At 39.9% G+C, this 17247-nt stretch overlaps 1 protein-coding gene across 3 annotated transcripts in view; it reads right to left on the bottom strand.

Annotated features, from left to right (window-relative positions):
- SKA1 (spindle and kinetochore associated complex subunit 1) overlaps positions 1-16984 on the bottom strand; it is a 30261-nt gene extending 13277 nt beyond the window's left edge. The window contains exons 1-3 of one of the 3 annotated variants that reach the window (XM_055368527.2): positions 16961-16984; positions 4712-4810; positions 372-496 (exon numbers count right to left, since the gene is read on the bottom strand). In XM_055368527.2, the coding sequence (XP_055224502.1) occupies positions 372-496; positions 4712-4799 (213 nt within the window). In that variant the 5' untranslated portion in view covers positions 4800-4810; positions 16961-16984. Of the gene's footprint in view, positions 1-371; positions 497-4711; positions 4811-5390; positions 5724-16960 lie in introns of those variants that run through there. The other 2 variants (XM_031003577.3, XM_004059423.5) reach the window with 2 other exon arrangements.
- Between the last annotated feature and the right edge of the window lie 263 nt (positions 16985-17247).

Raw genomic sequence — 17247 nt, 5'->3', positions numbered from 1 at the left:
AAATAGCTTTCTCAGGGTGGCAGAGAGTACCAAGGACCACCAAGGTAAGAATCCATATCTCCTCACCCAAAGCAGGTGTTCTTTACATACCACTCTACTAGAACATCATTGTTTAAATTAAAGCTACCAAGAATTATTAGCAAACTCTCCTTTCTAGTAAAGTTCAATTCCACTGGCCATCAGCAGAAAGTAGCAGCTGTGGAGCTCCAAATTCCATTATACTAGGAAAATAAAACATAAATGGCATACTGTACCATTAATAATTTATAAACCAAAAACATTATAAACAAAGCATCCTTAAGAATTACTTAATGATTAGGGAGTTTGTACGTATTGCCTTTTTTACTGCTTCCTCATTAGAGAAACATTACCTTGAGTGAATTGTTGGTTTGTTCTTGATACTGAATTTCCAATTCCAATTTATTTAGAAGTTCATTTATTACAATGATCTCATCTCCTATTTTATTTAATACAGTTTTCAAGGTAGGTTCCTGGCCTGTTATAAACAAAAATAAAATAGAAAACAAAGTGTATAGAAAAGCAGTAGCTACAAGTACTCATGTGAACTCTTGGAACAGATAGCTGTACCTTAGAGAGGGGTGGAAAAAGGTCTACTGCTTTAGCCCCTAGAAACTGACTCCATGGACAATCCTGAGACCTCATTTCTAAGTAGTATGGAACAGAAGGAGGCGAGAGGCAAGGACAATGTCTCTCCTGCGTCTTTTGTTTCTGGCAAATTCCTCCACTTATTAAAACACTTAGAAATGCCAGGTAAAACAAGCATCCTTCTACGTCCACAGCTAAGCTTTCATGAGAAAAAGGCAAATTTTCAGAGGTTCCAATATGAAGAGGGAACTGTGGTTCCCCCTCATACCAGGCAGGGTGTGTGAGCTGAGGCTGCAGCAGCCCTAATCTGAGGAGTGTGGAGCAATGCTGGACAGGAGGTTGTCAATCTCAGCAATGGAATATATTTGATTTTAATAGGGATAAGATCCAAGGTTTTGGGGCTTTAAAACACAGGGTGTTGGAAGTGAGAATCTCAAATGAGGCTAGGACTCTTCTTTATGAATATATTTTCAGTGAAAGTTGTAATCACTCACCAGAGAAATAAGCTTATGTTTTAGACAGGCCCTTCAGTGTGTGTGTGGAAGGGGTGGGAGTGAGGTTGAGGTGAAACTCTCTTTCAGAATTTGTAATATGGATTTGGAATTCATATTAACACTATCCACACTATTCAAAACCACCCCTAAGCCGACAAAGTAACATAAAAAGTCACAAGCTGGTGATAACCCTGGGTACCTGGCAAAAACAAACATAAGACATTTATAAAGTAGTATATTCTCATAGTCCCAATCCCACCTCCTAGCACCCCTCTCTAGGTGAGAAAATCAGAGTCCCTTCCTCCCTAGAAATAAAAGAAGTAGTTTTTTAAAAAATTTAAGGGCAGATTAAAAGCACAGAAGAAAAACTACCTTCATAATTGAAGCTTCCCACCTGCATTTCCAGCTATCTAACAATGACATACAAATAAGTAAAAGCAGACTTTGGCAATATCTGTAGATTAAGGAGGCAGTAGAGTGAACCAGGTAGAAGGCCTGAAGTCAGAGACACCAAGTACCTACCTCATTACTGCGAAGATAGGTGAAAGTACATACAAGATGGGCTTAGCCCTGCGTGTAGAACGTAATACTCAGTAAATGCTAACTGCCATTCATCATCATCATGAGGAGTATATCATTCTATCTAATAGAGCAACGCTACTTGCATTTGACACTCAGCTCATAACAACTAAAACTAATTAATAAGTAAATGAGAGTACTGATGTCTCTGAGAATAATTTCAGTAGAATTAGTTGAACACAGTATTTCTTCCCCATACACTGGTATCTCAACTTTTAGTCACCTAAATTTTAGGGTGTTGTTTACCACTTTTTTTTGTTTTTTGTTTTTTTTTTGAGACAGGGTCTTGCTCTGTCACCCAGGCTGGAGTTCAGTAGCACCATCAGAGCTCACTGCAGCCTCAACCTACCAGGCTCAAGCAATCCTCCTGCCTCAGCCTCCTGAATAGCTGGGACTACAGGTAAACGCCACCACACCTGGCTCATTTTTTATTTTGTGTAGAGACAGGGTCTTACTATGATACCAGGCTGGTCTCAAACTCCTAAGCTCAAGCGATCCGCCTGCCTCGGCCTCCCAAAGTGCTGGGATTACAGGTGTGTGTCTAGTCACTGTTTTTTATGTAGTAATCTAGTCAGTTACAGAAACCAAAGTAGCAAACAAACTACCAGACTTTATTTTATAGGCTATGGAGCCACACAAATTATTATCCCCCCATACAAAATGACAGTTGACAACTGTGTAAGGATCTAATGGGTCTGACTGCTTCAGCCAGGCCTATGCTTTGGTGGGTCATGTGAATTCAAGGCTTGATAGTTTTATAGATCTCCAAATTATATTTGTTTATCCACGACTAATCATAACCTCAGAAAGTGAATTTAAACAAGACTAATTATTAAACATCTAAAAGTCTTTTACAAATTACTTCAATAAAAATGGCAACAAAATAGAAAGAGTACTAACATGGGAATCAAGACACAGAAACTGTCGCCCAACCAAGTACTCATGAGCTGAGGGACCTGGGCCAGCCACCTGACTTCCGAGAGTCTCAGTTTCCTCAGGTGTGAAGTCAGGGGGCTCCTTAAGATGAACCCACAGTCCCTTTAGCTTTAACTTTCCAGAGTATGTGAACCATAAACTGTAAAATGTATGAGGCTCCTTTATTAGTAGTTATCAATACAGGACTGAGAATATCAACGTCCCTGAGAGGGGAGGTATAATTCGAAATGGCCTATCTAACATTATAATTTCATATTTGAGAAAGTTTTCAAACTACCAATTCATAATACAAACTACAATACAAGTTCAACACAACCTTCCCAGCACATGGAATTCTGTCTGCCAATAAACCTTTACCCTCCCAGATAAGGTTAGGGAGTATATAATTCTTTAGACATTTTAGATCTGACAAGGATCATCTGTTTCTCTGAACTTTCATTGCATCATCCAATTTCAGCACGTCAAAATATTTTCAAAGATACTTAAAATCTCCAAGTTCATGGATGCTTAAATAATTTATTTCATTTTCAATTCGTTATTTCCCAGTGATATAGAGTAATAAGCTTCCTCCAAAGCAGGCTCTAAGATGGGTTATGAACTACTTTTACCCCTATGGAGCTCTACATCAGTTTTTTTTACTTGCCTTTTAATAATGTGCCACATAACAGTGATTCAGTCAACAATGGACCACAAATATGACAGTGGCCCCATAAGATTATAACGGAGCTGAAACATTCCTATTGCCTTGTGACATCGGAGCCATCATAACATCATGGTGCAATGCATTATTCACATGTTTGTGGTGATGCTGGTGTAAACAAACTCTAATGCCAGTATTACAAAAGTACAGCACATACAATTATGTATAGTACATAATAATTGATAATAAATGGTTACTAGTTTATGTTATTTACTATACAATACTTTGTACTGTTATTTTAGAGTGTACTCCTTCTACCTATTTAAAAAAAAAAAAGTTAACTGTAAAACAGCCTCAGGCAGATCCCTCAGGAGATATTCCAGAAGGCATTGTTATCACAGATGACTGCTCCATGTGTGGTACTGCCCCGATGACCTTCTAGTGGAACAAGATGTCAATGTGGAAGACAGATGTTGATGATCCTGACCCTGCATAGGCCTAGGCTAATGTGTGTGTGTGTGTATTCGTTTTTGACAAAAAAATTTTAAAAAGTTAAAAAAAATAGCAAAAAAGCTCATAAAGATATAAAAATATTTTTGTACACCTGTACAATGTATTTGTTTTAAGCTATTAGAAAAGAATAAAAAAGCTAAGCCAAACTAAGAAGTTTATTAAGTAAAAAAGTTATAGTAAGCTAAGGTTAATGTATTATTGAAGAAAGTTTTTCATTTTTTATAAATTTAGTGTAGCATAAGTGTATAGTACTTATAAAGTCTACAGTAGTATACAGTGATGTCCTAGGTCCTCACAGTCACTCACTGTCTCACCCACAGCGACTTCCAGTTCTGCAAGCTCCATCAATGGTAAGCGGCCTATACAGGTGTTCCATTTTTAATCTTTTACTGTATCTTTTCTATGTTTAGATACACAAATACCATTGTGTTACACTTGCCTAAGGTATTCAGAACAATCACATGCTATACGGGTTTGTTGCCTAGGAGCAATAGGCTATATAGCCTAGATATGTAGTAGGCTGTACCATCTAGGTTTGTGTACATTTACGTACATTCTATGATGTGATGTTTGCACAACGACAAAATCATGTAACGCTTTTATCAGAACACATCTCCATCATTAAGGAACGCATGACTGTATCTCTATTTAGCTGTAGAACCATGGATGCCACATAACCTTCAAATCTCACCATTGGCCTATGTGTCTCAGAAAAACATAAGTAAATAATTCTAATGAATATTCAGTTCATTGTTCAATGTACCTTACATTTTTAGTATCCTCCACAATATTCAAAATGACACTGGACTATTTAAAAAATCGTTATGCAAAAATCTAAAATTACCTAAGATGCAGTCACTTAACCAAGCAAAGATATCATTCAGAGTGGAATAATCAAAATGCATTTTGTATATACAAAGTCAGTGGAATCTGTTTTACTTACCACAGTTTCTTAATGATAAGGTTTTCTTAATATTGCCAATCTTTTCATTAACATGAGAGCATAATTGTTCCAGATCTGAGGAGGCCATCCTTTAAGCCTCTGAAGAAAAAAACATAAACATATTCGTAACAAGAAAAGCCACACAAATTTCTGTTCACTTTCGAAATCCAAGAATGGTCAATGTCAACTAAATCACATGTCTTTGAAGGTTAAGCACAAAAATTCAAGAGCAATTTCTTTCAATTCTGCAACATTCAGTTTCTAACCACGGTACCGTACTGACTTGTCTTAGAGCCTTAGGCCATCGATGGATCCCAAACCAGGGGAAAGGGGATAAGCCTGGGTCCTTTCCTTAAGGATTCAGGAGGACAAACGCACTATTTGTATATAAAGACAACATTGGTATTTTCTTTAAACACGCAAAATAAGGACACATTTTTAAAAAATGTGTTACACTGTCAAAGAAATAGGCCCAGGTAATCATTTTTCCTGTGCTGTGAGGTGTTGGGGCTTTACAGTTTGGGATCGGTAAGGAGGCCGAGAAATGGGAAAGAACCAGTTTCCCACCCACTCCGCGGGTGAGAGACAAGGGGAGGGTCTAAAGCATCCAACCCAGCCTCCAGCCCCGTCCTCCCCCAAGCCCAGCGCGGTCCGCGGCCCCCAGCTGCCAAGCAGCTACCTCGGGCGCTTCCAAAGGCAGGGTCCCCAACACACAGACTCCAACCTCAAGTCCGTCCGGGAGCAATAAGGCTACCCGCCGCTGGGTCTCCAGCCGCGGATACCGCAGTCTCCGCTGGAAGCCCAGGATGGTGAGAAGGGACTCTGCGAGCAAAATTCAAACCGCCCGCCGCGCCCTAGCGCAGCGCAGGCGCACATCCATGCTTCCGAAGCGCAGGCTCAGCCGCTGTTCCCAGTTTGCGTCATCCGGGGCCACAGCTGGGCGGGAAGGAGGCGTGGCCGAGCCGGGGAAAGGCGGGGCGAGGGCGAAGGCTGGGCTTCCGGACGAAAGGATGCCCCGGAGGTGCTCTTCCCGCGCTAACTAGCCTGGGGAGATTTCAGCAGGTCATGCAGTCTTGACCGCAGCCCAGCCAGGGACCTGCCGTCGCCAAGTCCTGGTCTTTGACATTTGCTGCACCTTAGAGTCACTAGGGGCAGCTATTACAAGTCTCAGTGCCTAGAGTACATCCCAAGTCGGTGAAATCAGACGCTGGGGAAATGAGGCACAAGCCTTAGTATTTATAAAAACACCCCAGAAAATTCCAAAGAGCAGCTAAGTTTGTGTGGAAGAAACAGTGACCCTGTCTTCTGGGTCTTACAGCCTCTGTAAGTGTTCCCGGGCCAAACCAGGGGTTGGGCTGCTTATTCTCATGATGAACTGGGAAAGAAGAGTTTATTTCGGTAACCGGGTACAGGGAAAAGGCCTGGAAAATATCGCCAAATCGACTCAAAATTACAAAGTTTTCCAGAGCTTATATACCTTCTAAACTATCTGTCTACCTGTAAGTGTGCATGTGTGTAAGGACGTAAATGATTAACTTCTTCTAATCTATAACTAAGATCAGTCCTAAGGAAGGTCTTTATTTAAGTAAATTTATTTAATCTAGATGGGTGCAGGTGCCAGAGGTGATTACCCTTATCCTGTCTCCTGCTAAATCATGAAGGTTTGGGCAGTTCCTTCAGACCCCCGATAAACTTGTTTGTGGAGGTCTGGGGGAGTTTCTTCAGACCCCCAATAAAAACTTGTTTAATCTTGAACAGGTCTTGTTAAGAATTCCTTCTTTATTTTCTCATGCTTCAAGGACCAGGAAAGGCCTGGGCAAAACTCTTGGTGGGCTTTTGTTACATTCCAGCCTTTCTATAAAGACACTGGCTCTTTCAGCTTTTCATATTTAACTTAACTAGTGCTGAAACAGTGGTTACGGAGGCCTGTCTGTTCAGCTGTTAGTGAGACCTGGCCTGCCACTTAAGAGCAAATATAAATTTAAAATAAGAAAAACAAAAGTTTAATTCTCCCTGTTGAAAAGGAGGGAAAAGCACCCAAGGCTGGAGTGGTGGCACCGCCAGGTTCTGTCCATCCCTTGGCTCCACTGCGCTATTATTATGCACTTGGACCTTCAGGCTGCCAGCCCCTGTCCTCAGGTCTTTCTCCCAGGCAGCAGAAACGAGCAAGAGGCATGTGTAATAGGCTTAACTGCCAACAGAACCAGCACCTTGAGAGTGTTGTGCTGGAAGCCACACCCAATGGCTTCCATCTGCTTCTCACTGGTCACTCCCATCTGCGAAGGAGACTGAAAAAAATCTTTTGTAAAAAATGTAATCTGGACAGTTACTTTCACTCATGTCCGTATGAAGAGACCACCAAACAGGCCTTTGTGTGAGCAACAAGGCTGTTTATTTCACCTGAGTGCAGGCGGGCTGAGTCCGAAAAGGCAGTCAGCTAAGGGAGATAGGGGTGGGGTTGTTTTATAAGATTTGGGTAGGTAAAGGAAAATTACAGTCAAAGGGGGTTGTTCTCTGGCAGGCAGGGGTGGGGGTCACCAGGTGCTCAGTGGGGGAGCTTTTGAGCCAGGATGAGCCAGGAGAAGGAATTTCACAAGGTAATGTCATCAGTTAAGGCAGGAACAGGCCATTTTCACTTCTTTTGTGATTCTTCAGTTACTTCAGGCCATCTGGATGTATACGTGCAGGTCACAGGGGATATGATGGCTTAGCTTGGGCTCAGAGGCCTGACAGTTACATTGCATCCTCAAGACTTAAGTTTAGCCTAAAGTTGCCTCCATACATATTTTAAGTTGTGCCTAAAGTTTTCTGTGTAAGTCGCAAACTATAACCTAAATGAAGGTGTAAACAGACTGTAATCTACTCTTGTGCCAGTCACTGAGTTATGGCCGATGAAAGGGAGCCAGCTGCTCAAACCGTGTTCAAATAGGGGAAACACTGACTGTAACCAATCCAGCTGTTGCTATACCTCACTTCCTTTTCTGTACATCACTTCCTTTTTCTGTCTATAAATCTTCCACCATATGGCTGTGCTGAAGTGTCTCTGAACCTACTCCGGCTGGGGAGGCTGCCGGATTGGTGGAATCGTTCTTTGCTCAAGTAAACACTGTTAAATTTAATTAGGCTAAAGTTTTTCTTTTAACAGACTATAGGAGTTCTATTTGTAAGGGAGAATGAGAGTATAGATACTGGGTAGGGAAGAAGTTCAGAACACACCACCTCAAAACATGCCACTGTAGCATATTGATTCTTTTGAGTGAAAAGCACTTAAAAAGCAGCAGGTGCAAGAAGGGCACACTGGCCTTCCTTTTTCTTCCTGAAAGCAGAAGATGGAAGTCCCATGTGAGAGATGTCCTCACTACACCAAGAGGAAAGAAACATTCTTATCCCTAGACATGAGAAGTCAAAGACAAGAGACATCTGTACAAACAAAACTTGTTGTGCTTACCGGTATCTTCCTAGTCACTTCTCCATGATTCATTGCCCAAATCTAAGCCCCTTTTTCTTGTCATATTTTCACAATTTACTACTCTGTCCAATATGGTATATAAGCATTTAGCTCTAACTGCATCTTTGGGTCTTCATTTTTCTTGTGAGGATTCCCATGTACAAGTAAAAAAAATTATTAATATTGTATGCTTTTCTCTTGTTAATCTGTACTATTTCAGTTCTGGCCAGAGACCTTAGGAGGGTGGAAGAAAATTTTATCTGTCACTGTATAATTTCCTCATGTTACACCATCACATGAACAATTCTAGATTATTTACGAATTTCATATTTTTCATACCCAGCTGACTTTGAAAGAAAAGATTTTATTTTTATTTTTTGTATTTCTACTTTGTGCTTTTTCTTACAGCTAGGTGTCAAGGTTAACTTCTGGATGTCCCCAAGTCATAATTAACTAAGAGCCTCATTGTAGAATTAGGATTGAGGATCTCTGTAAGCAACAGGATTGCATTTCTGGGCATTTTGGGAAACATTTATTCTAATGTTTTGACCAATGACAAGTGACCAGCTGGTCCAATAGGTTTTGGGGCAGCTTCATAGATCTCTGGTGCTGATAAGTCTTCATTCAGAAGAGGGAGGGCCCACTGAAATAGATGGAGTGCATTCTGAGATGCCTCACTGATCAGAATTGACCCAAGGCAGATTGTATTTTTATATTTCCTGTTAATCTACAGTCCTTTGGCTTGTTTTTAAGTCTTTTTCCAGCTGACATAATTAAAATCCATTGCATGTACTTGTAACACAGTACTCACTGGGATAATTTCTTAATTCTCACAAGCAGTCATAGCAGCTGAGACAAATCATTTCAGAAAATCAAACTCTTCCCTTTTTCAATGTCTCATGTCCTCAAATGATATGTAGTTCTTGTGGTGTTGGTTGATTTATTTGTTTTAAACCAGAGAAGAGAGGAAGAAGAAAAATGTCTTACAATTTTCCTGGTGTTCTTTCTTTACCATATTGAGTCTTTATCCAATATATACTTTTTTAGCCTTGTAGTCAGAGCCCCAATTTCTGTGCCACCAGAGCTGCCCCTAACAAAGGCCCAGTGCTCTGTAATATGAATAGAGGCAGGAAAGGAAAGTACTCAACATGCAAAACTTCTCGCTCCCTCTCTTTCTTTCTCAGTCTCTCTTTCTGGTGTCTAAAATGGCACCCATACATGAGACAAGGGAAGATGGAAAAAAAAGATGGAGACCTTCTCCTCAGTCATTAAATGACTCTGTGAACTTGGAAAGTGGATGGTTTTTTGTTTTGTTTTGTTTTGTTTTGTTTCTGAGATGGAGTCTTGCTTCATCACCCAGGCTGGAGTGCAGTGGTGCAACCACGGCTTACTGCAACCTCTGCCTCCTAGTTTCAAGCAATTCTGCTGCCTCAGTCTCCTGAGTAGCTGGGATTACAGGCATGTGCCACCACACCCAGTGAATTTTTGTATTTTTAGTGGAAACGGGGTTTTGCCATGTTGGCCAGGCTGGTCTCGAACTCCTGACCTCAGGTCATCCACCCCCCTCGGCCTCTCAAAGTGCTGGGATTACAGGCATGAGCCGCTGCCCCCAGCCCAAAAGTGGATGGCTTCTGAGATCACTTCCAGCTTAAAGCACTAGGTTCTTTTTCTTGTGAAAAGTATTTCCTTCTTCCTGTAGCCTGCTTAAAAAATATAAATATGATGCTGTAGAAGAGATGGACTTCTAAGTTTAAAAGAATAGAGACTGCCTCACAGTTTTTCTTCCCCTACTTCTTAACAAGATGCACCCAAAATCAGTTTAAAAAAAAGAAAACCTCTCCCCAAAAAATCAATAATAATTGCCAACAAGGAAAGGGAGATAGGGGAATGCAATAAACTTTAAAAAGTGATATCAGGGAGGAAAATGAAGGATTCTGGAGCAGAGAGGTTAAGTAGCCTGGCTCCTAATCACACACCACCCCTGAAGTCATTTGAAAAGCCCCATATCTGATAATTGAAACCCTGAAGATTAACAACTGGAAAATAGCCTTTCTTTTTTCTCTCTTCATAGCCATGGCTCTAATTCATTCTAGTTTCCCTCTGGGAAAATTACCTAAAGGTTAGGCATATTCCCTAAAGGGATGGACCACTCCTTGAAATCGTGAAAAAGCAGAACATTGGTTCAGGGCATCTAACAAAGAAAGAAAATGAAGAGGGAGGCAAGAAAGGAAGACCCCCTGCAAAGATTGATAAAGAAACTGACCTGGGAGAATACATGATTAAAGGAATAGTAATAAACTGTGTATTTGTGTATATACATTATATGTACATTAACTAACTTAAAATAAGACCTCATAGAGAAGAATATAAACAGCAGCAACAGAAACAGATAAATGGAGATCGTCACACTTAAAAATACAAAGTGAGGATCCAAACAACACCATTCAACACACTGAAGTACAAATTGGAAGGAATAGAAAAGACACTACTGGAAACTAAGTTAAAAGAAAATCTTAAGATCATAACAACACATGCAGCTGAAAAGAAAATAAATTAAAGCAAATACAATGAAGCCCACAGAATCAGAATGTAGAAATGATCCAACATGAGGATAATTGGTGTGCTAAATGCAAAGTGCCCCAAAATATGGAACAGAAGAATTCAGAAGATGTAATAAAGGGGATTACATAGAAGAAAAAAAATGAACCTCTAGATGGAGACACACATTGCAGTCCAGGAAAATTTATTAAGAGATGCTTTATAACTAGAATATACAACTTAAAGAAAGAGTTATTCAAGCATCCAGGCAAAAAGCAAATTGGCTACAAATGGGGAAAAAAATCAGGCTGGACAACTGCAGAGTAACATTTTCCCCCCAACTTTTTATTTTGAAAAATTTCAAACTTACATGAAAATGAAAAGTAGAATACCAAATATTCATACACCTTTCACTTAAAATTTTCAAATGGTAACATGTTGCAACATTGTGCTCCCTAGGTATCTATGCATATGTAGTCATGGTTTAAAAAATGTGTCCACAAATTCTTTGATGCGCTTCCATCAAGAGATAGAGTCTAAGTCCCTTCCCTTTAAAAATAGGCTGCCCTCAGAGAGAAAGGTCGGGTTACCCACAAAGGGAAGCCCATCAGACTACCAGCGGATGTCTCAACAGAAACTCTACAAGCCAGAAGAGAGTGGGGGCCAATATTCAACATTCTTAAAGAAAAGAATTTTCAACCCAGAATTTCATATCCAGCCAAACTAAGCTTCATAAGTGAAGGAGAAATAGAATCCTTTACAGACAAGCAAATGCTGAGAGATTTTGTCACCACCAGGCCTTCCTGAAGGAAGCACTAAACATGGAAAGGAACAATTGGTAACAGCCACTGCAAAAACATGCCAAATTGTAAAGACCATCGATGCTAGGAAGAAAAACTGCATCAACTAATAAGCAAAATACCCAGCTAACATCATAATGACAGGATCAAATTACACATAAAAATATTAAATGTAAATGGGCTAAATGCTCCAATTAAAAGACACAGATTGGCAAATTGGATAGAGTCAAGACCCATCAGTGTGCTGTATGCAGGAGACCCATCTCACATGCAGAGACACACATAGGCTCAAAATAAAGGGATGGAGGAAGATCTACCGAGCAAATGGAAAACAAAAAAAGCAGAGGTTGCAATCCTAGTCTCTGATAAAACAGACTTTAAACCAACAAAGATCAAAAGAGACAAAGAAGGCCATTACATAATGGTAAAGGGATCAATTCAACAAGAAGAGTTAATTATCCTAAATTTATATGCACCCAATACAGGAGCACCCAGATTCATAAAGCAAGTCCTTGGAGACCTACAAAGAGATTTAGACTCCCACACAATAATAATGGGAGACTTTAACACCCCACTGTCAACATTAGACAGATAAACGAGACAGAAAGTGAACAAGGATATCCAGGAATTGAACTCAGCTCTGCACCAAGCAGACCTAATAGACATCTACAGAACTCTCCACCCCAAATCAACAGAATATACATTCTTCTCAGCACCACATCACACTTATTCCAAAAGTGACCACATAGTTGGAAGTAAAGCACTCCTCAGCAAATGTAAAAGAACAGAAATTGTAACAAACTGTCTCTCAGACCACAGTGCAATCAAATTAGAACTCAGGATTAAGAAACTCACTCAAAACCACTCAACTACATGGAAACTGAACAACCTGCTCCTGAATGACTACTGGGTATATAATGAAATGAAGGCAGAAATAAAGATGTTCTTTGAAACCAATGAAAACAGACACAACATACCAGAATCTCTCGGACACATTTAAAGCTGTGTGTAGAGGGAAATTTATAGCACTAAATGCCCACAAAAGAAAGCAGGAAAGATCTAAAATTGACACCCTAACATCACAATAAAAAGAACTAGAGAAGCAAGAGCAAACACATTCAAAAGCTAGCAGAAGGCAAGAAATAGCTAAGATCAGAGCAGAACTGAAGGAGATACAGACACAAAAAACCCTTCAAAAAATCAATGAATCCAGGAGCTGGTTTTTTGAAAAGATCAACAAAATTGATAGACCACTAGCAAGACTAATAAAGAAGAAAAGAAGAATCAAATAGATGCAATAAAAAATGATAAAGGGGATATCACTACCAATCCCAAAGAAATACAAATTACCATCAGAGAATACTATAAACACCTCTATGCAAATAAACTAGAAAATCTAGAAGAAATAGATAAATTCCTGGACACATACACCCTCCCAAGACTAAACCAGGAAGGTGTTGAATCCCTGAATAGACAAATAACAGGCTCTGAAATTAAGGCAATAATTAATAGCCTACCAACCAAAAAAAGTCTGGGACCAGGCAGATTCACAGCTGAATTCTACCAGAGGTACAAAGAGGAGCTGGTACCATTCCTTCTGAAACTATTCCAATCAATAGAAAAAGAGGGAATCCTCCCTAACTCATTTTATGAGGCCAGCATCATCCTGATACCAAAGCCTGGCAGAGACACAACAAAAAAAGAGAATTTTAGACCAATATCCCTGATGAACATCAATGCAGAAATCCTCAATAAAATGCTGGCAAACCGAATCCAGCAGCACATCAAAAAGCTTATCCACCATGATCATGTTGGCTTCACCCCTGGGATGCAAGGCTGGTTCAACATATGCAAATGAATAAACGTAATCCATCATATTAACAGAACCAAAGACAAAAACCACATGATTATCTCAATAGATGCAGACAAGGCCTTTGACAAAATTCAACAGCGCTTCATGCTAAAAACTCTCAATAAACTAGGTATTGATGGAACATATCTCAAAATAATAAGAGCTATTTATGACAAACCCACAGCCAATATCATACTGAATGGGCAAAAACTGGAAGCATTCCTTTTGAAAACTGGCACAAGACAGGGATGCCTTCTCTCACCACTCCTATTCAACATAGTGTTGGAAGTTCTGGCCAGGGCAATCAGGCAAGAGAAAGAAATAAAGGGTATTCAATTAGGAAAAGAGGAAGTCAAATTGTCCCTGTTGGCAGATGACATGATTGTATATTTAGAAAACCCGATTGTCTCAGCCCCAAATCTCCTTAAGCTGATAAGGAACTTCAGCAAAGTCTCAGGATACAAAATCAATCTGCAAAAATCACAAGCATTCGTATACACCAATAACAGACAAACAGAGTGCCAAATCATGAGTGAACTGCCATTCACAGTTGCTTCAGAGAATAAAATACCTAGGAATCCAACTTACAAGGGATGTGAAGGACCTCTTCAAGGAGAACTACAAACTACTGCTCAACTAAATAAAAGAGGACACAAACAAATGGAAGAATATTCCATGCTCATGGATAGGAAGAATCAATATCGTGAAAATGGCCATACTGCCCGAGGTAATTTATAGATTCAATGCCATCCCCATCAAGCTACCAATGACTTTCTTCACAGAATTGGAAAAAACTACTTTAAAATTCATATGGAACCAAAAAAGAGCCCGCATTGCCAAGACAATCCTAAGCCAAAAGAACAAAGCTGGAGGCATCACGCGACCTGACTTCAAACTATGCTGCAAGGCTACAGTAACCAAAACAGCATGGTACTGGTACTAAAACAGAGATATAGACCAATGGAACAGTACAGAGCCCTCAGAAATAGTATCACACATCTACAACCATCTGATCTTTGACAAACCTGACAAAAATAAGAAATGGGAAAAGGATTCCCTATTTAATAAATGGTGCTGGCAAAACTGGCTAGCCATATGTAGAAAGCTGAAACTGGATCCCTTCCTTACACCTTATACAAAAATTAATTCAAGATGAATTAAAGACTTAAATGTTAGACCTAAAACCATAAAAACCCTAGAAGAAAACCTAGGCAATACCATTGAGGACATAGGCATGGTCAAGGACTTCATGCCTAAAACACCAAAAGCAATGGCAACAAAAGCCAAAATAGACAAATGGGATCTAATTAAACTAAAGAGCTTCTGCACAGCAAAAGAAACCACCATCAGAGTGAATAGGCAACCTACAGAATGGAAGAAAATTTTCACAATCTACCCATCTGGAAAGGACTAATATCCAGAATCTACAAAGAACTTAAACAAATTTATAAGAAAAAATCAAACAACCCCATCAAAAAGTGGGTGAAGGATATGAACAGACACTTCTCAAAAGAAGATATTTATGCAGCCAACAGACACATAAAAAAATGCTCATCATCACTGGCCGTCAGAGAAATGCAAATCAAAACCACAATGAGATACCATCTCACACCAGTTAGAATGGCGATCATTAAAAAGTCAGGAAACAGATGCTGGAGAGGATGTGGAGAAATAGGAACACTTTTACACTGTTGGTGGGACTGTAAAAATGGGACCATATGATAACTGTTTCATTGTTTGTTATTTGCCCTGAGGACCATTTTAATTAGCACTAGAAATGGCCCTGAGGACCATTTAGGTAACCTGTGTAACCTGTGTTACCTAAGCTGGTCTCAAACTCCTGTACTCAAGCGATCCTCCCACCTCAGCCTCCAAAAGTGCTGGGATTACAGGCATGATCCACTGCCTGTAATCCTGTAGTCCCAGCTACTTGGGAGGCTGAGGCACGAGAGTCCTTTGAACCTGGGAAGTGGATGTTGCAGTGAGCTGAGTCGCGCCACTTCACTCCAACGCAGGCAACAAGGGGAGACTGTCTCAAAAAAAAAAAAAAAAAGAAAGAAAAAGAAGGAAAAAGAGATGTATTAACATAGCAGCTTTGTGGTACTGAATTGCTCGTTTTTTTTGTTGTTGTTGTTTGTTTGTTTTAATAAGCAGAGATTGTATTTCAGCACCTTTTGCCCCATGCTTCCTTTTCAACACAAAGGAAAAGAGTAAAAGCACTGTTACCATTCAAGGTGGAAAATTCAATTTGGATCACTGGAGGAGAATTTAATAAAAAGAACTATTTAAAATATACGGGTAGTTTACAGAAGATAGCAAATGATGATGGAGTTCTCTGGGGCTTGCAATCTCAGGGAACAGTTATTATTACCTCTAAGCACAAAGGTTGAAGGTCAAGGGGTGAGGGGTCTATGGAATGAGTCACCTGACAGGAACTATGGCCTTCAGTATCAATTCAGAGAACACTCATGGGGAGAATAAATACCTGCCTCCATTCTCCTCCCACCTATGGATCTTTTGCTGATAACCCTACACCGGTTGGCTGAACCCAACCTGAAGCCAGAAGGCAAAGGAAAACCTAGGTCAGCACCCACATTCCCCCACTGGGTCCAGGGCTGGCTGGAAAACCACAGAGAGTGGATCTTAGGGGGCAAATGGAAGACACCAGCACAAGCCTTTAGATTATGCTGTTCACATACTGACATACTTTGTGAATTTGATAAAGTATTTATCAGAACAGTCATTAGTATTTTACATATAAATATTTGAAATCAAGTACTATAATAAGTTACATAAGTATATCTTTTATTTGATAGGGATTTTTCCCAATGATTTTAAGCACTTTAAAGGATATTGTTACATTGGTATTTACAAAGTGGGCAGTTGTCCAGTTTCTGAGATAGAGAAGTATAAAGCTTGCCAAATTTCGTAGAATCAATTAGTTGTGGAAGCAGCTGCCAATCTGATCTCTAATAATGGGCCACAGGAAAGCCAGACAGAACCATTTTCATGTCATTTACATCAATGTTTTCATTTTGCCAGATAGGTTTTAATCTCCCAGGCCAAGGCATTTTTCTTGCTTATCTCCTGCAAGTTATTTTTTTAAGGAAAATTTAACTATAAAAAGGAAAACACAGAATTTCATTTTATTAACTGCCATTATGATGTGCAAGTCTATATAATGTATAATGAGGCAGTTTTGTTGTTTTAGAAGTCCTCTATGTGGATACAACTAAGCATACTGAGGTACAGATTCTGTATATAACCTTTATATAAGGTTAAATTAATAACATGTACTTCAAAGATGCTTATAGTAAATTGCAAGATTGTAGATCTTTGCATCAAAGATTTATCATACATCATTAGAGCACTCCCAAACCTCCAAATAAACTTCCCAGATAATTTAGAAAATGGTTAAATTATGATAGGAATCTTTCACGTGACATTGCAACACTGTTATAGCAGAGGGGACAAACCCAGGCACAGTGAATTCACCTTCCCAGATGCAATTGGTGTTTGAGAAAAATTGAGGCTGCCCAGAATGAGTCAAAGCTGCAGATGAGCTCCCCAGAGCCTGGCTGCATTCAGGGGAGTAGAATGTGTGCCCCTACCATGATGGTTGGTAGAGCAGCAAAGCTCAGTCCTCTGTTCACCATGTAGTGGTCACATGCACATTCTGCAGTTGAGTGGATTGGGTCTCCCTCGCCAGACTTGATGAAGCTGTTCCAAGGCCCAGATTTTCACCTCTGCATTTTCCCTTGTACCCTGTTGCCAAACCATTCGCTTCACCTCAGTGCCTGGGCAGGAACATCACCATTGTGATTCTACTTTCATAAGCAGTGACAAGTGTGAGTTCACTGTTATGACAAAGGATGTCGTTGCCAATTCCAAAGCTGCT

Source organism: Gorilla gorilla, chromosome 17, assembly GCF_029281585.2.
Source record: "Gorilla gorilla gorilla isolate KB3781 chromosome 17, NHGRI_mGorGor1-v2.1_pri, whole genome shotgun sequence".
NCBI lineage: Eukaryota > Metazoa > Chordata > Mammalia > Primates > Hominidae > Gorilla > Gorilla gorilla.
This window is presented reverse-complemented; position numbering and strand designations above follow the sequence as displayed.